General features: G+C 36.8%; 1 protein-coding gene across 3 annotated transcripts in view; it reads right to left on the bottom strand.

Moving 5' to 3' along the window:
• The window catches only part of ttyh1 (tweety family member 1), a 41,230-nt gene extending 17,419 nt beyond the window's left edge, over positions 1–23,811 (bottom strand). Inside the window, exons 1-6 of one of the 3 annotated variants that reach the window (XM_055013554.1) lie at positions 23,258–23,811; positions 22,729–22,826; positions 17,970–18,134; positions 12,660–12,889; positions 7,105–7,216; positions 3,363–3,700 (exon numbers count right to left, since the gene is read on the bottom strand). In XM_055013554.1, the coding sequence (XP_054869529.1) occupies positions 3,363–3,700; positions 7,105–7,216; positions 12,660–12,889; positions 17,970–18,104 (815 nt within the window). In that variant the 5' untranslated portion in view covers positions 18,105–18,134; positions 22,729–22,826; positions 23,258–23,811. Of the gene's footprint in view, positions 1–3,362; positions 3,701–7,104; positions 7,217–12,659; positions 12,890–17,969; positions 18,135–22,728; positions 23,218–23,257 lie in introns of those variants that run through there. The other 2 variants (XM_055013555.1, XM_055013556.1) reach the window with 2 other exon arrangements.
• Between the last annotated feature and the right edge of the window lie 286 nt (positions 23,812–24,097).

Here is a 24,097-nt window from a genome sequence, read left to right as displayed (position 1 = left end):
TAACTCATTCTAGACAAGTTTCAAGATATTTGAAGTCATTTTAAAACCTCTGAGTCATTTTGGACAGTTTTAGCACAGGTTGGACGAGTTTCAATCTGTCTTAGATGGTTTTCAACTTATTCGTGGCTAAGTTTCAAGGTATTTTGGACAAATCTGAGTCCTTTGGGAGAAGTTTGGAGTCACGTCGGACACTTCTTCAATCGTCGTTTAAAGGTTTGTAGCCCTTGTTTCCAGAAATGTACATAAATCCTTCTAATTCGTAAGTGGTGGTGCAACAGTTAAGTCTCTGGACTACTGATCAGAAGGTCAGAGGTTCAAGCCCCGATGTGGCCACTGTTGGGCCCTTGAGCAAGACCCTTAACCCTTCCTGCTCCAGGGGGCGCTGTACTGTGGCTGACCCGTCGATCTGACTCCCCCAGTTGGGGAGAGATGCGAAAATCAGAATTTCCCCTTGTGAGATTAATAAGGGATTTTTATTTATTTATTTATTTTTTTAAAATATTTCTTTGTTTTTGTCAGTTCCAGCCAGAATCAAACGTGCTGGTCAGATGTAAACCTAAACATGGGACGGCTATAAATCATTCTGGGTTAACTTTATATGTCCACCGTCACATGTTGGGTTTTTTATCTTGTTCCTCTCATGACGTTTGGATTTTTCCACCTGCTCTGGGATTAAAACTCACCGAATGATCCCTGGAATAAATCTGCTGAGAAGTTTAATAAGATTATTAGGATTCTGGCAACGCTGCAGACGTAGGAAATCTATTTATGTCTCAGTTGAGACCAAAATGATTAAAAACATCTTGAAATGTGCCTAAAATGAGTTCAAAAGTGTACAAAATATCTTTAATCTTGTCCAAGCTGAGCTAAAATCATCCAAAATGAATCAAAATATCTTGAAACTTGCCTAAAAATAGTCGAAAAGTGTTCAAAATGACTCAAAAGTTGTCCTAAAGGAACATCTTCAAATGTGCCTAAAATGAGTTCAAATGCATCCAAAATTTAAAATATAAAAATCTCGAACAGCTAAAATCATCCAAAATGACTCAAATTGTGTCCTAATGGACTCGGATTTGTCCGAAATGAAATGAAACATGACTAAAATGAGTTAGTAACTGTCCAAAGTTACTCTGAAAAGTGCCCACAACGACTGAAACATGATCCCAGATGACTCAAAAACTGTCCCAAGGGACCCAAATTTGTCCAAAATATCTTGAAATTTGCCCATAATGAGTTAAAACATATTGACTCCTGTCCAAACTGTGCTAAAACTACCAAAAATGACTCAAAGGGGTTTTAAAATGACACAGAAAGTGTCCAAAATAACTAAAAAATTGTCTTATAGGACTTAAGTTTGCTTCAAATATCTTGAAACTTGCCTAGAATGAGTTCAAAAGTGTCCAAAATATCTTGAATCTTGTCCAGTCTGAGCTAAAATCATCCAAAATGAAATAAAATAAATTGAAATAAATGAAATGAAAAAACAAAACAAAATGAAATAAAATGAAATAAATTGAAATAAATGAAATGAAATAAATGAAATAAAATAAAATGAAATGAAGTAACATGAAATGAGTGTAAAACTATTTCTGTCGTCTCTGTTAAGAAGCCTTCATTCAGTCTGTTTCATCTTTAAGTTTTCCAGAGTTTCGTGACTCTTCCTTCACCTCCGTCTTCTCTGTTTGTTTATCAGGACTTTGTTATAAATCAGCAGAGTTCATTCATCAGGATGTCGACTTTTATTAGCAACTAAAAATGTGCTCATTAAGGAATCTGGGGTTAAAAAACATCCCATGAATCCACTGAAAAGATGTCGTAATTTTAAAATAAATCTTCCTAAACGGACGTCTATACAATGTGTTTATCTCCAGCTGCACATGTTGATGTTTCTGAGGGTTTCTGTAAACTCTGCACCGTATATGCGTTAAAAAATGAAGTTTATTTTACAGGAAACGGCATCGTGTGAGTTCAGGAATCATTCAGCTGCCACTAAAACAGAAACACTTTGATGATCTGAGACAATAAAAGTCAAACAGGAAGCAGTAAAAGAACATAAACAGCTTCATGATCTGAGACAATAAAAGTCAACAGGAAACAGTAAAAGAACGTAAACAGCTTCAAACCCTCATTTTCAAGAGTGTTTCTCGTCACACTTTCACAAACAAATCAAAAACGACGTAAATCTTTTACACATCTACACATTATTGTGAGCCTCCTGGAAAGAAAGCTGCAATTTTATATTAATTCTATGAAGAAGTGCTTCAGTTCAAGCAGAGAAACGTTGCATTAGTTAATAATTCATGGAACCAGAGACTGTATTATTCATAAATGTTGAACAGTAGGAAGCTGGTAGACCCAGTGGATGGAGCTCAGCTGACAGAAAAACACTTTTAATTAGCTTTAAATTCACCAGAAAACACTTCCTCGCCACAAAAACATTTAAGAAATTATAAAATCGGACTTCATTTCAATTAATTATACTTCGTGTTATTTTATTTTATTTTATTTCATTTTTATTTTTTGTTTTTTTCTATTTGATTTTTCTTAATTTTTTTCATTTCATTTTATTTAATTTTATTTCAGTTTATTTCCTTTTATTTCCTTTTATTTTATTTTATTTCATTTCATTTTATTTCATTTTACTTCATTTTATTTCCTTTTGTTTTATTTCATTTTATTTAATTTTTTCATTTAATTTCATTTCATTTGACTTAATTTTGTTTCATTTCATTTTATTTATTTTCATCTTTATTTCATTTCATTTTATTTTATTTTGTCATTACATTTTATTTCATTTCATTTTGTTGCATCTCATTTTACTTCATTTTAATTAATTTTATTTTATTTTATTTTATTTCACTTAACTTCATTTTATTTCATGTAATTTAATTTCAGTTTATTTAATTTCAGTTTATTTCTTTTTATGTCATTACATTTAATTTAATTTACTTCATTTTGTTTCGTTTTACTTCATTTCATTTCATTTTACTTCATTTTATTTCATTTCATTTCATTTTTTTATTCTGGGCAAGTTTCAAAACATCTTGGACAAATTTGAGTCCCTTGGGACAAATTTTGAGTCATTTTGGACGATTGTAGCTCCGTCTGGACAAGATTCAAGATATTTAGGACTCTTCTGAACTCATTCTAGGCACATTTCAAGATATTTTGAGCAAATATAAGTCCTGTAGAACAATTTTTGAATTATTTTTGGAGATTTTTTAACATATTTTAGAAAAGTTTCAAGACATTTTGAGTCCTTTTCTTTGAGTCATTTCTGACAGTTTTAACACAGTTTGGCTGAGCTCTAATGCGTCACCATGTGTTTTTATGGTTGTTGTATTTGTGACGTCTCTACTCACCTGTAGTCCTCGTTGACCATCAGCGTGTTGGCCGCCCAGCCAGGTGAGAAGGGGTTGGGCATCAGGCCTCCGCTGGGCACCATGGTCGGGGCCACGGAGGGCGGGACGGGGGTGAGCGGCGTGATGGCCGCCCCGCTGACGCTGCTGTCGTTGCCCAGTCCGGCGTCCAGGCCGGACCGGGACAGGGAGATGGAGGACAGCAGGTTGATGACGTTCTCGGACAGCCGCCGGCAGTTCCTGGTGGACACCAGAAAGGGCTTACTGCCCGTAAACAGCTCCTCCATGGAGGACAGCGGGCCGGAGACGGACAGCTGCAGCCCAGAGATGGTGTCTGAAATCTGGACAGGAAGCAGGACGTCAGACGGACACTCGTTCATGGACTCCCCCCAGAAAACCTCCCAAACACTTCTCAACTCATTCTGGGCAAGTTTAAGACATTTGGACAAATCTGAGTCCTTTGAGACAATTTTAAAGTCTTTTGGACAGTTTTTAACCCGGGTCGGACAAGATTCAAGATATCTGGGACATTTTTAACTCATTCTAGACAAGTTTCAAGACATTTTGAGTCATTTTAAAACCTCTTTGAGTCATTTTGGACAGTTTTAACACAGTTTGGATGCGTTTCAATATGTTTTGGACAGTTTTTAACTCATTCTGGGCAAGTTCCAAGACATTTGAACAAATCTGAGTCCTTTGAGACAATATTTTAAGTCTTTTGAGAAACATTTGAAGTGATTTTGGACAATTTCTGAATCATTTTGGACAGTTTTTAACTCGGGTTGGACAAGATTCAAGATATTTTGGACACATTTGAACTCATTTTAGGCAAGTTTCAAGATATTTTCAACAATCTGAGTTCTTAAAGACAATTTTTGAGTCATTTAGAATCATGTTTCAGCCTTTGGCTGAGTTTCAAGATATTTTTGACACTGTTGAACTCATTGTAGGCACATTTCAAGATATTTGGAGCAAACTTAAGTCCTTCAGGACAATTTTGAGTTAGTTTGGACACTTTTTGTGTCATTTTAAAAAGTGTTTGAGTCATTTTGGACAGTTTTAACAGTTATTTGAGTTTCAATATGTTTTGGACGATTTTTACCTCATTCTGGGCGAGTTTCAAGACATTTTGAACAAATTTGAGTCCTTTGGCACAAGTTTGGAAACTTAATGAATCATTTGGACCATTTTTTGAGTTATTTAGACTAAACCTTGGGACCAGTAGTTGTACATCATAGTTAAACTCTCATTTTCCTTCTGTAACCTGCTGTCCTGCTTAAATTATCGTGTTTTCATGTATTTAATGTGATTTCTTTTTACTTTAACGGAGAAAATAATCCCAGTGGCTTCAGAAACAGAAGTAATCTCACAGCTTTTTAGTTTATTCTTCTTTATATGTCTTATTTCTCTTGTCTTTATCTTATTCTCAAGCTGCAGAATTTCTTACTTTCTCCAGTTTTGGTTGTAAAATCACCCAATGTTTCATCTCGGTTTATATATTTTCTATTCCTGTTTAAGCATTTTTAAGTGGAGGGAAGCTGAAGTTTTAGCCACTTTTGATTAAACAAAAGCAGAGATTATATTTCCCTCTCTTCATATGTAAATATCTGTATCCTATATGTGGATATTTCTGTGTAAATGTAAAGATTTTCCAGATATATTCAGGATAAATCCTTCTCTCCTTCTGTAAATCCCTCGGCTAATGGACTCACTGCACTGATCATACAGATAAATAGCCATGTGATCACAACAACGTCGCTCTGGAAGCTTAATGTTCTGTAAGTACAAGCAGATTTATCACTTCTGTCTAATATTTCAGCTCTAATGCTGCACTGGAGGATGAACAATGTTGGATTTCTGCTAAAACATGCTCATATGCAGGATATTTTATATATTTTTCTCGTGTAATATCATCATTTCTTCTTTCACCTACATGTAAAATTTTGCCTTTTTATGTATTATAAAGTATTTTTATGCAACATTTTCAAGTTAAACTAAATTTGAATATCATCACACAGCCTGCAACTCATTCTGATTCTGCTAAAAGACCCTCTGGAGAGTTTAGATTTCTTTAAACCAATCACAGTCGTCGTGGGCGGAGCTTAGCCCTGGATGCAGTGATGGTGCCCCTTCAACATGGTGACGGAGGAACTGTTTTGAGTCATTTTGGACAGTTTTAACACAGTTTGGGTGTGCTGTAATATATTTTGGACAGTTTTTAACTCATTCTGGGCAAGTTTCAAGACATTTTCAACAATCTGAGTTTTTAAAGATACTTTTTGAGTCAGTTGGGATCATGCTTCAGTCATTTTGGACACTTTTCTGAGTAACTTTGGACAGTTATTAACTCATTTTAGTCAAGTTTCATGTCATTTTGGACAAATTAGAGTCCATTAGGACACATTTTGAGTCATTTGGGACAATTTTAGCTCAGACTGGACAAGATTCAACATATTTTGGACTCTTTGTAACTCATTCTAGGTAAGTTATTTTATGTCATTTTTAAAACCTCTGAGTAATTTTGGACACTTTTAACACAGTTTGGATGAGTTGTAATATGTTTTGGACGGCTTTTAACTCATTCTGGGCAAGATTCAAGACATTCTGGACAAATTTGAGTCCTTTGGGGCAAGTTTTGATTCATTCTGGAAACTTAATATGTCATTTTGGACATTTTTTCTGATGCAATATTTCATTATTATGTCTAATATTTCATTTTAATTTCCAATATTTTAATTAAATGTGCAATATTTCACTTTCATGCACATCATTGTTGATGTAATGTGCAATATTTTCATTTATTCATTCAATTTTGTCTCATTTTTCAGGGGCAAAATTTCCTTTTCACATCTAATATTCCATTTTAATGTGCAATATTTTACTTTCATGCAAAACATCGTTGAGGTAATGTGCAATATTTTCATTTTTATCTTGTTTTTCTGGTGCAATATTTCATTTACATGTGCAATATGTGATTTTAATTTGCAATATTTTAATCACATGTGCAATATTTCACTTTTATGCACATTATCAATGTAATCTGCAATATTTTCATTTATTCATTCAATTTTGTCTCATTTTTCAGGTGCAATATTTCCTTTTCATACGTAACATTTAATTTTAATTTGCAATATTTTAATTAAATGTGCACTTCACTTTTATGTACATCACTGTCGATGTAATGTGCAATATTTTCATTTTGATCTTATTTTTCGGGTGCAGTATTTCATTACTATGTGAAATATTTCATATTCGTTTGAATGATTTAATAAAATGTGCAATATTTCACTTTTATGCCTATCACTGTTGATGTAAAGTGAAATATTTTATTAATTTATTAATTTTTATCTCCGTTTTCTGATGAAATATTTCATTTTGATGTCTAATATTTCATTTTTATTTGCAGTATTTTAAACAAATGTGCAATATTTCACTTTCATGCCCAAAATTTTCAATGTAGTGTGCAATATTTTCATTTTTGTCTTGTTTTTCTGGTGCAATATTTCATTTTTGTGTGTAATCAGTAGCATTCTTATGTGCCTGGACTGTCTGTTTGTGCACAAATGGTAAATCTTGACTCCTGAATGTTTAATTTCCCTCATGGATTAGTTTCCCGTCGTGTTTCCTCTCGTGCAGGTGTTGCTTTCATCGGCTGACCTGCTTCCTGCAGGACGTCCAGCTCTCTGACACACAAACTGAGGAATCGATGCGACACAACTTTTTTTTCTCGGGGAGCAGCACTCACCAGCAGATCGATGGAAGCCAGCGTGTAATTGGCTGTGAGAAGAGACGAGGTCAACTGATACATCCCATCATTAGCCTCGCTGTTGCCATAGAAACCGATGCCTATGGCAACACTGCAAAGAGAAGAGAGAGAGTGATGAAAACGCTGTGGGAGGGAGAGCAGAGCAGACAGAGAGGCAGAAATGTGATGTTTAATTCAGTGTGGATGTACATTTTAAATGGAGCTGCAGAGGATGGAAGGACGGAGCGACCAACCGGCAGCTCAGGGGGAAAAACAGCAAACACTCGACGGGGAAACAGACGCTTTAAGCTCCGACAAACAGGAGGAATATTCCCAGAAGGTTAACCACAGCCCCGTGTTTACACATTTATTCCGGTATTCAAATATTCAGATTAAGGCTCTGGCCAGATGTTCATCAAATCCCCTCGAACCCGGGAGGAATGGTACGACCCAATCTCCCACAAAGTCTGTGACCCAGATTAGAAGGCAGGGAGGAAGGAGGAATGTGAGGCTGCCGCTGTGTGCCTCGCATTTCAAACTGCACAATGTGAAGCCGGAGTAATGCGGCTGAAATGTAAAACGACATGAGCATCGTCTGAAATAATGTTTTATACTCAGTCCAGACTGGAGAATTTATCCCCTTTCTGCAGCTAAAATATCATTTTTATCAATATTTGGTGCAATATCAGCCTCCGGATCATGTGCTGCATTTCATTTCATGTGCAAAATGCAGTCGTTGTGTCTAATATCTCATTGTTATTTGTAATATTTTAACTAAATGTCCAATATTTCACTTAAATGCACAACATTGTCGATGTACACTGAAATATTTTAGTCACTCATTCAACTTTATCTGCGTTTTCTGATGCAACATTTTATTTTCATGTCTAATATTTCATTTTTATTTGCAGTATTTTAAATAAATATACAATATTCCACTTTCATGCACCATGCATCGATGTAATCTGCAATATTTTCATTCATTCATTCGATCTTGTTTTTCTGGTGCAATATTTCATTTTCATGTGTGATATTTCATTTTCATTTCCAATATTTGAAATAAATGTGCAATATTTCACTTCCATGCACAAGATTGTCCATGTAAAGTGAAATATTTTCATTTTTATCAGATTTTTCAGGTGGAATAGTTCTAATATTTTAAATAAATGTATAATATTTCACTTCTATGCACAACACTGTCCGTGTAAGTGATGTAATGTGTCATAGTTTTCATTCATTCATTCATATCTTGGTTTTCATGTGCAAAATGTAATTATCATGTGTCATATTTTAGTTTTACTTGCAGATTTTAAATAAATGTGCAATATTTCATTTTCATGGACAACATTGCCTGTGTAAAGTGAATTTTTTTTCATTTTTGTCAGATTTTTCTGGTGCAATATTTCATTATCATGTCTAATATTTCATATTTATTTAAATGTTTCATTTAAATGTGCAAGATGTCACTTTCATGCACAGCATTGTCAATGTAAAGAGAAATATTTTCATTTTTATCAGATTTTTCTGGTGGAATATTTCATTTTCATTTAAACTATTTTAAATAAATGTCCAATATTTCACTTCCATGCACGATATTGTCCATGGAATGTGTTAGATTTGTCATTCATTCGTTTATTTTTATCTCATTTTTAATGTGCAAAATTTAATTATCGTGTGTAATATTTTAGATTAATTTGCAACATTTTAAATACATGCGAAATATTTCACTTCCATGCACAACATTATCCATGTAAAGTGAAATACTTTCTTCATTCCTTTGTTTTTTTTCTCCATTTTCTGGTGCAATATTTCATTTTCATGTCTAATATTTCATTTTTAATTGCAATATTTTACATAAATGTACAATATTCCACTTCCATGCACCATACATTGATGTAATCTGCAATATTTTCATTCATTAATTAATTTTATTATGTTTTTCTAGTGCAATATTTCATTACATGTAATATTTCAATGTAATCATATTGTATCGTATCGTATCTCACCTCATCTTATCTCATTTCATCTCAGCTTTTCTTATTCAAGGAAACAAAGTTCTGCTGTTGAAATGATAATTTTATATTTTCTAATCTTATCATATCTTATCTCATGTCATCTTATCTCATCTCAGCTCATCTGATTCAAGGAAACAAAGTTCTGCTCTTGAAACAATAATTTTATAACATTTTCTTATCTCATCTGATCTCATCTTATCTACTGTTTTGTCCTCATCCACCAGACCTGTAATAAACCTTATTTCCAGGAGACAGTCATCAGGATCCGTCAGGGGGAGACACCTCATCAACCTCCACTCTCTATACATGATGACATCATTGTGACAGCTGATATCAAATCTGCAGTACATTATGTTCTGGGATATAATAACAGCCGCTGCCCAAGCATTAAATTGCATTATAATTCTGTTCCAGCGTTGCATTCTCAGCGAGCCTCCCCTCACTGACTCACTCTACAGCGTGCTCTACAGATGAGAAACACGATGTACTGACTGGATGGACACTGAGCGGAACACCAGCGGAAACACGAGATCATCCTCACACAAACACTGATGCAGAAATACACAAAACGAACACACACAGGTCGGCGTGACGTGACGGTCAGCCGTCATCCAGCCGGTGACGGTGGAGGAGATGAAAGGTGAGTCACAGAAAAGTGATCGAGTACATTTACGTCTACTTAATAGTGAGTACAGTCATCAGCATAAGTTTAGATACACTTGTAAAGACCCTGACATCATCACCGTCTCCTATAAACTGGCATTTAGGTTCCTTCATACATTCCTTAAAGGTCTTCTGGAGACAGTGAAATCTGTTGGGTGATAAATATACATACAGAAATACTAATATCTGGTTAAAAAGTCAATCTTTTGCTTGTCTTGGTTTCAATCTTCTAGTTTATCTTTAACTCCTGTGGACACTATACCTACTATTGAACATGGAGGTAGCGGTATCATTATACGATCAATTTAACTGACTCAAGTCTGAGACAGAAAGATCACAAATTTAGTGGAACGGCACCAATTCTGACAAAAACAAGACACAAAAAAATAAAAATGAGATACAAAATGACCAAAACAAAAGACAAAATGACAAACAAAACAACAAAAATGAGACACAAAGCGACAAAAACGAGACACAAACTATAAAAACGAGACACAAAATGACCAAAACAAAAGACAAAAGAGCAAAAACGAGACAAATAAACAAAAATGAGACACAAACCAACAAAAACAAGACATAAAATAACAAAAACGAGGCACAAAACGACAAAAATGAGATACAAAGCGACAAAAACGAGACACAAAATGACCAAAACAAAAGACAAAACAACAAAAATGAGACAGAAAAACAAAAACGACACAAATCAATAAAAACGACATAAGATGACAAAAACGAGACACAAAATGACCAAAAAGGAGACACAAAATGACAAAAATGAGACACAAAATGACAAAAATGAGACACAAAATGACAAAAACGAGACACAAAATGACAAAAATGAGACACAAAATGACAAAAACGAGACACAAAATGACAATGGCAGTATCATTATACTGTCAATTTAATTGACTTATGTCTAAATTGGTGCAGTTCCACTACATTTGTTGTCTTTCTGACTTGGTTCTTCAGGTTCTTGATGGGTCTAAGTCAGGACTTTGGGGAGACCAGTCTAGAACCTTCATTCTAGCCTGATGGAACCATTTCTTTACCACGTCTGATGTGTGTTTGGACTCACTGTCTGGTTGAAACATCCAACTGTGTCCAAGATCAACCTTCTGCTGATGGTTTTAGGTTTTCCTGAAGAATGTGGAGGTAATCCTCCTCCTTCTTCATTATTCCATTTACTTTGTGGAAAGCTCCAGTTCCACAGAGCATGATACTGCTACCACCATGCTTGGTGGTAGGTTTGGTGTTCTTGTGGTTAAAAAAAAGACCTGCCCAAGAGAGTCTGAAACCAGTCCTAAAGCAGTCCTGAAAAGGTCTAAAACCAGGACCAAAATCAAACCTAAACCAGTTCAAAAATGTTCAGAACCAGTCAGAATACCTGAAACCAAAACTGAAATCAGTATTGAAACAGTCTGAAACCAGTCCTAAAAAAAGTCAATACCCAGTCCAAAATTGGGACCAATACTAAACCTAAACTACTCCGAAAAAAGTCGAAGACCCGCCCACAACAGTCTGAAACCAGTCCTCATCCAGGACCAGATCCATTGTATAATATATCCGAAACCAACTTTAAATCACATCCAAAACCAGGAGAACCAAGACTGGAACCAAACATAAACCAGTCCAAAATACAGTCTGAAACCACCCCAGAAACACTTCTAGAAAGCCCCAGAGCATGATACTTCCACCACCATGCCTGATGGTAGGCTTGGTGTTCTTGGGGCTAAAAAAAATCTAAGACCCACCTAAGACAGTCTGAAACCAGTCCTCACAAAGTCTAAACCAGTACAAAAGGGACCAAAACCAGACCTAAACTACTCCAAAAAAAAGTCCAAAACAGTCTGAAACCAGTCCTAAACCAGTCCTTAATAGGTCTAAGACCAGGACCAAAATCAAACCTAAATCAGTCCAAAAAAATGTTCAGAACCAATTAGAATCCAGTCAGAAACCAGTTCAAAACCCAAACTGAAAGCAGTATTAGAAACAGTCTAAACCAGTACAAAATAACAGTAAATTTTACAAAAGTCAAAAACTTTAAAAAACTTCTCTTTTTAACAAAGTATAGTACAGGGGGTCCTTGACTTATGTCAGAGTTCTGTTCCTATGTATCGACGCAAATCGATTTTCGTCTGTAGTTGGAATTCTGGTGAAAATGTAAACAAAGCCGATACGTGCATCACGATATCGATCAGTTCTTCGGAAAAGTCATGAATACCACACAATCCAAGATGGCGTACAACCGGAGAATGGAAACAAAGCAGACTTATAGCGCTGCATGACAACGTATCTGTCCGTTCTGCTCGCCAACTAGTTCCACATAATCAGTTCCAACATCACAACAAAACACTGTACGTCGTAAACCAAGGACCAGACTATATATATGAATGACAGAACAACAAAATGCCGTACGTAGTGAACCAAGGACCTGCCTAAAAATATGAATGACATAATGACGAAACGCTGTAGGTAGAGGATGTCGTAAACTGAGGACCCACTTGTAAATACGAACGACGAAATAGCATACGTCGTAAACCGAGGACCCACTTAAAAATATGAACGACATAATGACGAAATGCCATATGTTGGGGATGTCGTAAACCGAGGATCTGGCCATGAATACGAATGACAGAATAACAAAACGCCATACGTCATAAACCGAGAACCTGCCTAAAAATAAGAACGACATAACGATGAAACGCTGTAGGTCGAGGACGTCGTAAATTTTAGTACTTTGGATAACACTGGAGGTACTTTTGGACTATTCTACTTGTAATAGAGTACTTTTACTTGAGTAAAAATCCAATTACGACCTCGACGTGTTCTCTAAAGCGACGTGTTTGTGTGTGTTGTTGTTGTTTAATAATTCCTCACCAGCACAGCGTTACTGCGGCGACTGCCACCCAGGTGACGCAGCAGATGCCCCGCCCCTTCTTCCCGCTGTACCCGTGACCCGTGCTGCCGTCTTCGTCCTCCTCCTCCTCTTCCGAGCCCTCGCTCCGGTCGCCACGGTGACAGCAGCAGTAGTGTATGAGGAAGGACAGGACCACGAGGAGGGAGACGACCAGAGCGATGGCCGACAAGCTGGACAGAACCAGCAGCGTCTGGACAGGAAAGAAAGAAAACAGAGAAAACAGCACTTTAAGTCCACTTTTACAAGAACTCGCCCACAATAACAGCAGAGACGGTAATTAAAAAGGTGTGAGGAGAAGAATTCTAAGCATTAAAATTCACACAGTCATAAAAAGTCTGGCATTTACCTCATCCTTTCCTTTCTTATTTTGCAATTTTTAATGGTTTTACATACATCAAATATATTTTTTAAAAACTGTAGCTGTTAATAACTGTAAAATTTTCAACTTTTAAATTTTCTCAACACAAGTATTCACATATTTATGGTCTTTTCACAATATTACGTTTAATTAATAGATGAAATCATTAAATTCAAGCTTAATAATATAAATATATTCCTAAAATTAGCTATAATTGGTGACAATTATAAGAAACATCTCTCTATCTAACTGAATATATAATTAAATATTTCATACTACAGAAAAATTCATGTGATCCTTAAATACAGTATAAAGTTTTAAAAAATTTTTATTTTCCTTATTATATTCTATTATTTTAAAAATAATAATAATAATAATAATAATAATAAAAAAACATAAAAAAGCCAGAAATATTAAGGCTAGATTTATTTTGATTATAAAAAATAAATTTAGTGAGACTATAATGTTCTGATATTTCCACAAATATTTATAATTAAAATACTATGTAATTAAGAATCACATTTTAGTATGTAATAATAACAATAATGAGAAGAAGAAGAAGAAGAAGAAATATTAAAAAGCCAAAAGTATTAAGGTCAGAAAATATATTTTGATTATAGAAAATTAATTTAGTGATATTAGAATTTTCTGTGACTGACTTATTTCATTTAAAAATTGTTTTAAAAGATCTGATAATATTCTGGCATCTGGAGCAACAACAAGCAAAAATAGACATATATATTTATTTCTCATAATGTTTTGTGTTCAGATGCATGTTTTATGAGCTGTAGGAGACACTCTGCTACTGCTACCGTATATTTACAGTTATTTTTAGTGTTTACAGCCCAGATGCAAGTTGATCCACAGTCCTGTCTTCACTCAGAGCTTTAACTCTCAGATCCCTGATGGGTTTGAGTTTTTATATATATATATATATATATATATATATATATATATATATATATATATATATATATATATATGTGTGTGTGTGTGTGTACTAGTGGTGAACGCGATTAAAAAATTTAATCTAATTAATTACAGGCTTTGTAATTAATTAATCGCAATAATTGCAGTTTTGTCAAATAGCAATATTTGACACAATAAGTGAAGTTTTTCAATTCAAATAAAATTGTGGTTGACAGTTGAATCAATGAATAGACATATACGTGTTTATAATTTAAAATTTATTTTAAAAAAGGAAAATGGGACATATAGGAAAAAGTGATTTTGATGACTTAAAGCCTGAATTTAGTTGTTTTTTCCACTGTATGGCACATAAAATCAGCATAAGTAGTTCAAGGAGCTTCAGAAAGTTGAAAATCCAGAGATTCATTCTGTTTTCATCTTTTCTGGGTCTGATAAATGGTGGAATTTTGATGGTTCTTTTTATAGGAATGTCAATTTTTATTTATGTAATTTTTTTATAAACAAAAAGTTTATTATGAAGTCATTAAAAGAGATATTTTTGTTGTTTAGGTTATTCCTCCTCCAAGGAGGCAGAGCCTCGATGGAATAAAACCTTAAACCACAAAAATGTTTCATTTCTATTTATCTGCATTTTTCATCTGTCTGCTACATTCACAGATTACTGCAAATCTAAGTGCAATTACAGTGATTTTATTCAACATTTTAAGACTTTCTGTAAACTCAAGCACTGTCTAGAAAAGTGGTCTATTATGGGATGGCTACACTGTTAGCCGTTAGCATGACTCGTAGCTAACGTTAGCTCTGGTGCTAACAGCAACATGTTTTACATTGAGGTGATACCGTCAGCTTGAAGTGACGCAGTGATCAGAAAACTCTTTGTTGTACAATTTACACACAACCAGGCTTTTATCCAAGCTGCCATCAGGAAGACTTTTAAAAGAAAACTTTCTGCCCAACAAGCTCAATCTCATCTTCCTTCACTGTTCACCAGAGCCTGACTTCACTCAGAAGCTTCCTGTGCTTCTTCTTCATGGCTAAAAACAGACTTTAGGTTCATTACCGCCACCTACTGGGCTGGAGTGTTCATCAGTTACCAGAAATGAGGGAACTGAGGGTGCAAGTAATTGCGTTATTATTTTTAATGAGTTATTTTAGCTGTAATTAATGGATTAAAATTAACGCGTTAAAGTCCCAGCCCTAATATATATATAATATATATATATATATATATATATATATATATATATATATATATATATATATATATATATATAGGTAGGTAGGTAGATATGTCCACTGTAGAATCTGTGATGTGTTTAAACATATATTCATTCATCTTCTCTTCTCTGGTTTTCCGTCTTTAAGCTTCATCACACTTTCCTCTGATGTCACTTTTTATTCAACACATTTCAGTTTTATCCTCCGTCCATCTGTCCGTCTGACGCTCCTCCACCTTCCTCCCAGCCTCACCTCCTGCTCCCTGAAGCTCCTCCCCCTCCATCTCCCCGTCCATCTCCCCCTCTATCTCCACCCTTTCTCCCCTCTATCTCCCCTGTCTCCCCCTCTATCTCTCCTCTGTCCCCTCTATCTCCCCCGTCTCCTCCTCTATCTCTCCTCTGTCCCCTCTATCTCCCCCGTCTCCCCCTCTATCTCCCCCGTCTCCCCCTCTATCTCCCCTCATCTCCCCTCTATCTCCCCCTGTCTCCCCCGTCTCCCCCTCTATCTCCCCCTGTCTCCCCCTCTATCTCCCTTCATCTCCCCTCTATTTTCTCTCCACACCACTGAATCTCTATTAATAATCTGTGACCTACTTAAATACATTCACTGCCTCTCGCTGCCCAGTTCTCTCTCTCTCTCTCTCTCTCTCTCTCTCTCTCTCTCTCTCTCTCTCTCTCTCTCTCTCTCTCTCTCTCTCTCTCTCTCTCTCTCTCTCTCTCTCTCTCTCTCTCTCTCTCTCTCTCTCTCTCTCTCTCTCTCTCTCTCTCCCTCTCTCTCTCTCTCTCTCTCTCTCTCTCCCTCTCTCTCTCCCTCTCTCTCTCCCTCTCTCTCTCTCTCCTCTCCCTCTCTCTCCCTCTCTCTCTCTCTCTCTCTCTCTCTCTCTCTCTCTCTCTCCCTCTCTCTCCCTCTCTCTCCCTCTCTCTCCCTCTCTCTCTCTCTCTCTCCCTCTCTCTCTCCCTCTCTCTCTCTCTCTCTCTCTCTCCCTCTCTCTCTCCCTCTCTCCTCTCTCTCTCCCTCTCTCTCTCTCTCTCTCTCTCCCTCTCTCTCTCTCTCTCTCTCTCTCTCTCTCTCTCTCTCTCTCTCTCTCTCTCTCTCTCTCTCTCCCTCTCTCTCTCTCTCTCTCTCTCTCTCTCCCTCTCTCCCTCTCCCTCTCTCCCTCTCTCTCTCTCCCTCTCTCTCTCCCTCTCTCTCTCCCTCTCTCTCTCTCTCTCTCTCTCTCTCTCTCTCTCTCTCTCTCTCTCTCTCTCTCTCTCTCTCTCTCTCTCTCTCTCTCTCTCTCTCTCTCTCTCTCTCTCTCTCTCTCCCTCTCCCTCTCCCTCTCCCTCTCCCTCTCCCTCTCTCTCCCTCTCTCTCCCTCTCTCTCTCTCGCAGCACTTTCACTCTCTTTTGTCTTTTCTGTTCTGCAGGATAATTTGCGTCCCCCCTCCTCCCCTCCGACTCCCCCTTTGTACTGCAGAGAGAAGTCACAAACACTGGGAGCCTGTTAGCTGAGCGTTTGTGTGCAGGAGGGGATGAATCCTCGCATTTTCTGCTGCAGAAACAGCAGAATCCTGACGCCATGTTGGATCTCAGGCTGCTCAGCCTGGAGCCAGAACGCACGAAACAGGAAGAATACGTTCAGGTGCAGTAATCGGGTCAACATACAGGCATGAGGAACATCTCACCCAGTGATTTAAGCAACAAACTGCCAGAATATGAAGGCTTTTACAATTTTCCTGCTGCAGAAACAGAGGACAACAACCTGCTGGAGGACTGACATGATATTAAATCTCACTGCACCAAACTGCATGAAAACATCTCCAATTTTTGCAACTTCTGGTGCAATAATCAATAAATAGAAACAGAGTCCTGTAAACGGCACCGTTGTGGCTCTGCAGGTCGCTCTTACACTTATTTTATTTTTTTTATTTTTTCTTCTTCTTTTTTTTTGCATTTTCTGTTGCACAAACAGACACGAACAACCTGCTGGAGGACTGACATGATATCAGCTCTTATTCTGCACCAAAATGCATCAAAATATCTCCAATTTGTGCAGCTTCTGGTGCAATAATCAGGTCAGTAAATAGAAAAAGAGTAAATGCCGTCATCGAGCTTCTGCAGGTTTTTCCTACAGGTAGAACTTTATGGAGCAGTTTTAGTGTTTTGTTTTAACTGAGTTTTACTGTTTTTTTTTTTTGTTGTTGTTGCTGTTGCATTTTTTTGCTGCGGAAACAGACAATAGCAAGCTGCTGGAGGACTACCATGTTCAATCTACACTACATTGTGTAAAATCTATCCAGTTTGTAGAGTTAAGAAGCTTTAAGTGCAATAATTAGGTCAATAAGTACATACAAGTTTAATACTAATAGGATAAGATTGTGATATATATATCACTTTGTGTAGTTTGTTTTTGTTTTTTGCTTAAATATCACTGTATTTTTACTTTTTTTCCAATTATTTTGCATCTTCTGCAGAAACGTGGCTGAACAGACCATAATAACCTGCTGGAGGACCTTCGTCATGTTGAATGTGCTCCAAACTGAATAAAATCTCTCCGGTTTGAACAGTAAATAAGCTCTAAGTGCAATAATCAGGTCAATAAATGAAAGAGAGTCGTGTAAATGTCATAAACGGCTTTATCTCTGGGCTGCTTGGTGATTTATGGAGCTGTTTCCGTAGCGATTCGGACCAAACCGCCTCCTTCCTGATTAGAAGATAACTATCCTGCTGCTGTCATCAGGAACGAGGCCTCTGATTGGTCGGTTGGGGACAGGTGTGCTGTTACCTGCTGGTACTCCCAGCTGTCCGGGACGAAGACGTTGTCCCTCATCTGCATGGTGAGGTCCAGCCGGGGGAGGGCATGGCACACCCTCACCCACAGAGAGGGGGCGTAGCTGGGCACCGTCGTCATGGCAGCCATGGTCTACCGCCGCTGGAGCCCTCCTCCACCCTGCAGGAGGAACCACAGAAGAAGAAGACGTCAGAGAAGATGAGGAAGAAGAGGAAGGAGAAGAAGTTAGAGAAGATGAAGAAGAACAAGAAGAATTCAGAGCAGAGAAGAAGTTAGAGAAGAGAAAAAGAAAAAGAAAAGAGAAGAAGAAGAAGAAGAAGAAGAAAAGAGAAGAAGAAGGAGGAGGTCGACATGAAGCGATCAGCTGAGGTCAGGAGGAAACTCTCAGTGGAAGAAGACAAACAGAAACCCTGAAGGCAACGAGACCTGCAGCGATTTATCGATGATTTATTCATTTTCATATTTGAAGTTTTTTCAAGAAAAATCTGTCTAAATTCAGTGATTTCCACTTCTTAAATGTGAATATTTTCTGGTTTCTTTGCTCTGTGACAGTAAACTGAAGATCTTTGGACTAAACCAGACATTTGAGGAAACTCTGATCCACATGTTTCACCATTTAAAGACCTTTTAAAGACAAAAAACCCAAATCGGTTCATCGGTTTGAGCAATTTTTCATGAAAACAGTCAAAATTTTGTGATTTCAGCTCCATAAATAAGAATATTTTCCATTTTTCCCCTCGTCTGTGACAGTAAACTGAAGATCTTAGAACTAAACCAGACACTGATGCACATTTTTCACCATTATCTTCCATTTTAGAGACCCAACAGCTGATAGATTCATCAGAAAATAATGGACAGCGAGAACAAAGCTGCCAGCAGAAGTCACTCAGTGTTTCTTAATAAAGCCGGTCAAAGGGGGGAGAAAGTAGAGTAAATACAGGGAGTCAAAACAGCGAAATCCTCCTTGCAATGACGGCTTCAGATTAATGCAGCAGTGTTTAAGACACAACGGCCGTCTGATGCTGTAAAATAAAGACTCTGAGCTCAGACCGACACCATTCAGACATAAAACAGTAAACCAGCTCACTGTTCTGCTTTTTTTCTGCTGGAAGTTGAGCTTTTAGGAGCCAAAAAGCAGCAGATTTGAGGCCAGAAGCAGTTAACAGCTCGTCTAGACAGGGCGCTTCTAAGCCCATTACAATAAGTCCGTTCACCTTAATGGTCCCAGCAGCCCGACTGTCACAAATCACATCAGTGCCAACACTCCATTTCACTTATTAAAGCCCATCCTGCTTCATCTGCAGGGAGTTTACCAGCTCTGGAGGCTGAAAGCTTCCTGAGAGGCGTAGTAAACACGTAAAGGAATAATTCTAACCGGCACCTGTTGACCATAAAGTGGCTCAACGAGGACTTTCAATCAATCTATCAATCAGTTCCTGGGTGAATCCATCAGCTGTTTGGTCAGAAAACTGTTAAAAATGTAGTTCAGAGGACTACAATGATCTATATTCTTTATTTTATTGGTATGATTGGTTTCAGCCAATGACATTTAGAAAAGATGAGTAATTTTTCTTGAGAAGTGTCTATTCCATCAGTTATTTGGTCAGAAAAGGGTGAAAAGTGTAGTTCAGAGGACTCCAGTGATCTATAATCTGTATTTTATTGATATGATTGGTTTCAGGCAATGACATTTAGAAAAAACAAGCTGATTTTTCTTAAGAAAACTTCACAAGGTGTCCTCAATCAGTTGTTTGGTCTCTAAAATGTCAGAAAATGGTGAAAAATGTAGATCAGAGTTTCCTAGCGAGGATATTCAATCAATCTATCGATCAGTTTCTGGGTGAATCCATCAGTTGTTTGGTCACAAAATTGTGAAAAATGTTGTTCAGTAGGTTACAATGATCTATAATCTGTATTTCATTGATATGATTGATTTCAGCCAGTGAAGCTGACAACTAAATAATGGACAACTAATCGATTAATCGTTGCAGCTCTAGTTGGTTCACTGAGATTCTGACTTTTGGTTGAAAAAAATAAGTCTTTTTGAAGACACTGATGGACATTTTCACCATCCTGAGAAATTTTAGAGACAAAATAATGAAAATAATCCAAAGAATAATCATCAGATGAATCACTAATGAAGGTAATTCTTAGTTTTTGCCCTAAATAGAGAAAAAAATACAGATTTATTAGAAGTTGATCTTGAATTCATGCAGAAATCACTGCAACCAAAGCGCATCAAGACTCCAGCTGAAGGTGGACTGGACGGCAATTGATTATTTTCTGGATCAATCGATCAGCTGTTTGTCAGAAAATGGTGACAAATGTGCAAAAGAAGTCCAAGATGACAAATATTTAGTCCACAACCCTAAAAATGTAAGATTTAAGATGATATAAAACAGAAGAATGGGAAATATTCATGAAATTCTCAGACAAACTTCAGCTAAATGACAAATCAGCCAATTATTTTAGCTGCTTGGCCTCTAAAAGGTCAGAAAATCCTGAAAAATGGTGAAAAAATGTCTTGTTTTGTCCAAAAATATTCAGTTTACTGGAGGAAAGAATGAAAAGACATGAAACCGACGTGACAGAAAGAATTCACCCAGAACCTAAATTACAACTTTTAAAAATGGAGTTTGGTTTGATGAAGGTTCCTTCTAGAGCTGCAATTAATGATTATCGTTGATTATTTCCTGGATTAATTGCTCTAAAATGTCAGAAAATCTCTTAAAAAATGTCTGGTTTAGTCCAAAGAGCTTCAGTTTTCTGTCACAGAGGAAAGAAACCAGAAAATATTCACATTTAAGGAGCTGAAATCACAGAATTTAGACTGACTTTATCTACAGATTAACAATTTATTCAAAAATCTGCTGGAGGCGACCAAACTTGGAGCAAAAAATCTGGATTTATTCTTAAATATTCTCTTTCTGGATTAAAATGAGAACTTTTTCTCATGGAGTTTGTTTTGAAAAATGATTGAGACTGTTTAGACCCCGTTATGAAGATGTTAATGATAAATAAATGTGAATTATTAGTAATCTGAGTCAGTTCTAGGACTAAATCACTGCACAGACGTCAGGACAGAGCTCAGGTAGGAATCCTAAAGTCAGATGCTGATGAAGCTCCAGTCATCACGGAAACGAAGCCCCAAGTTGACACTACGCCTCCTGAAAGCTTTTTAGAGGAACCGCACAACTAAAAGACAAATAAACCGGATTGTTTGACTCGAAAAGATGCCTCAGACTCTCAGCAAATGGTGAGAAGAAGAAAAAGCAGAGAGCAGGAGAGGAGATGAGCTGTTTTCTGTCTCTGATGGAGACTCCATGATGTCTGGATGTAAAGAAAAAGAACCATTTTGTTTTGTGAAGCAGCTAATGAGGACGGAGCTTCTTCTGTGTGATGGGTTCAGGATCATCTCCACCTTTTCTTTATTTTAACAAGAATCACAGGACATGAATAATGTAGTGGCTGGTTGGATGAACAACGAGCCTCGTAAAAAACTAACAGCTTCTTAATGGGCCTGAAATTTATGGAGCAGCGACACCAGCCAGCTGGAAATAATGGACATCTCTGGAGGAGAAGATGTCCAGGTGGGGAATAAAACCCAAAACCAGAAGATTTAAGGTTGTAAATTTAGCAGATTATCGTCATGACATCAGCCTGGAGGAATTAACCCTGTAAGACCCAAATACAGAAAAAAATGGAAAATTTTTATTTTTATTTATATATATATATATATATATATATATATATATATATATATATATATATATATATATATATATATATATATATATATGTGTATATATATACACATATATGTGTATATATATATATATATATATATATATATATATATATATATATATATATATATATATATATATATATATATATATATATATATACATATAGTGGGTTTCACAGGGTTAATGAGCATCTCTGTACAAGAAGTTGTCTGGGCAGTAAAAAAAAAAACCCAAAAAAAATTTCAGGTCACAAATTTAGCATTTATGTCCTCCTGACATCAGCAAAGACGAATAATTCACATCTCTGTAAGAGAAGTTGTCTGGGTGGGGAATAAAACAGGAATATTTGCGTTTAATTTTTAAATTCCAGGTTGCAAATATTTCAGAAATGCAATCTCTAGATGGGTAATAAAACACACAAAAAAATAAGATTTAAGGTTGCAAATTGAGCATTTATGTCCTCCTGACATCAACAAAGAGGAAATAATTCACAGTTCTGTAGGAGAAGATGTCTACATGTTTAAAAAAAAATAGTAAGATTTCACCTTGTAAATTTATCAAATGATGTCCTCCTGACACTCAACCAGGAGGAATTAATGAACATCTCTGTACAAAAAGATGTCTAGGTGGAGAATAAAACGCAAAAAAATAAGATTTCAGGTTGCAAATTTATTAGATTATTTCCTCGTGACATCAACAAAAAGGATATAATTTACATCTCTGTAGGAGAAGATATGTAGGTGGGGAATAAAAGAGGAATATTTGAATTTAATTTTAAAATTCCAGGTTGCAAATCTTGCAGAAATGCATGGAGAGCAGGTGGGAGTCGCTGCAAACCAGCGGGGATAAAATGCACGAGAAAAGATTTTTTTTTTTTGAGCTCTAATTGTCAAACTGCACCATCTGAATTGATGCTGGAGGAGCTGCAGAGGCGATGCAAAAAGATTTAGGAGCTTTAAATCGCTCCTAATTAATAAAGACAAAAAAGAAGAGGGAGACCTTACCGTTGTCGGTGCTTCGGGAGCTTCTCCTTCTCTTCTTTCTGTCTTGTCTCTTAGGAAAATATCCACCCGCTCAGAGAGGTTTACAAAAAAACATCATCCTGGGAGGAGGAAAAAAACAACAAAAAGCAGCTCGGAAGAGGAAGAAGAAGAAGGGTGGTAAATCAGCAGTGGTTACTGAAATATTAAAGAGACGATAATTGTGAGGCTGTCAGAGGAGAGGTGCTTGAGTTGATGGATGGGAGGAGAGAGAGAGAGAGAGAGAGAGAGAGAGAGAGAGAGAGAGAGAGAGAGAGAGGGATTAAGAGTGAGGAGAGTCCCCTCAGGGACTCTTTATCGTTGCATTACAGCGACTTCACCGACACGATGCAAAGATAATTAATCTGTTAGCTGGATTAGCGAAGGTCGAGCCCCTCACTCACTCTCTCCTTCACTCTCTGCTTCACTCTCTGCTTCACTCTCTGCTTCACTCGACCCCCATCCAGACCGCTGGATTAGCACCAAACAACAACAGCTTTTTATTCCCACTCACATGAGCCCCGGTGGAAGAAGCTACCGGGTTCAGACCAGAGAGGAAGAAGAAGGAGGAGATGCTGAGATGGATGCAACAATGAGCAGATAAGACGGAGATGCTCTGAGGCTGAGAGTGAAAAGAGCGATTGTGTGCCGTCGGACGGACGGACGGAGGGATGGATGGAGGGATGGATGGAGGGGGGTTTAGCATCGGGGAGGAGGGGGCGGCGTTGGCTTTTCTGTGTCACCGGGAGAAAAGAGGAGCGAGTGGGGGAAGGGAGACGAAGCAGCAAACAGCACTGACTCATACAGACTATCTATAGAGGGACATGGAGAGTCTCTGGGAAGAAGAAGAAGAAGAAGAACAAACAGCATCATCATCTTCATTACTGATAACAACAGCTCAGGGTCTAATGCACACAAATAAATGACTAAAAGAACAAAAGAGCATCAAAGAATCATGCAGAAAACGGAAAAAACAACATTAAAAGTCAGAATGAATGTGATCTTTATGGTGATAAAAGATGAGAAGTTGAAGAAAAGTTGGTCCAGATCGTCTGATTTAGATCAAATATGAAGCAAACAAGAAAAACAAATCTTTCTTTTTAGTTTCTCTCCTGTTGACGCTGTAAAACCCACAGAAATACATCAGTTTTTACAAAAAACATTATCTATTTTATATATATATATATATATATATATATATATATATATATATATAAATAAAAAATTTTGCTCATTTTTTTCTGAATTTGTTGTATTTTTTTCTTATTTTGCTCATTTTCTTGTATATTTGGGTTAACATATATACATATATGTACATATATGTGTATATATATGTATATATGTATATATATGT

Source organism: Amphiprion ocellaris, chromosome 9, assembly GCF_022539595.1.
Source record: "Amphiprion ocellaris isolate individual 3 ecotype Okinawa chromosome 9, ASM2253959v1, whole genome shotgun sequence".
Taxonomy (NCBI): Eukaryota; Metazoa; Chordata; class Actinopteri; family Pomacentridae; genus Amphiprion; species Amphiprion ocellaris.
Note: the sequence above shows the minus strand (reverse complement) of the source record. Positions and strands in the feature narration are given on the sequence as shown.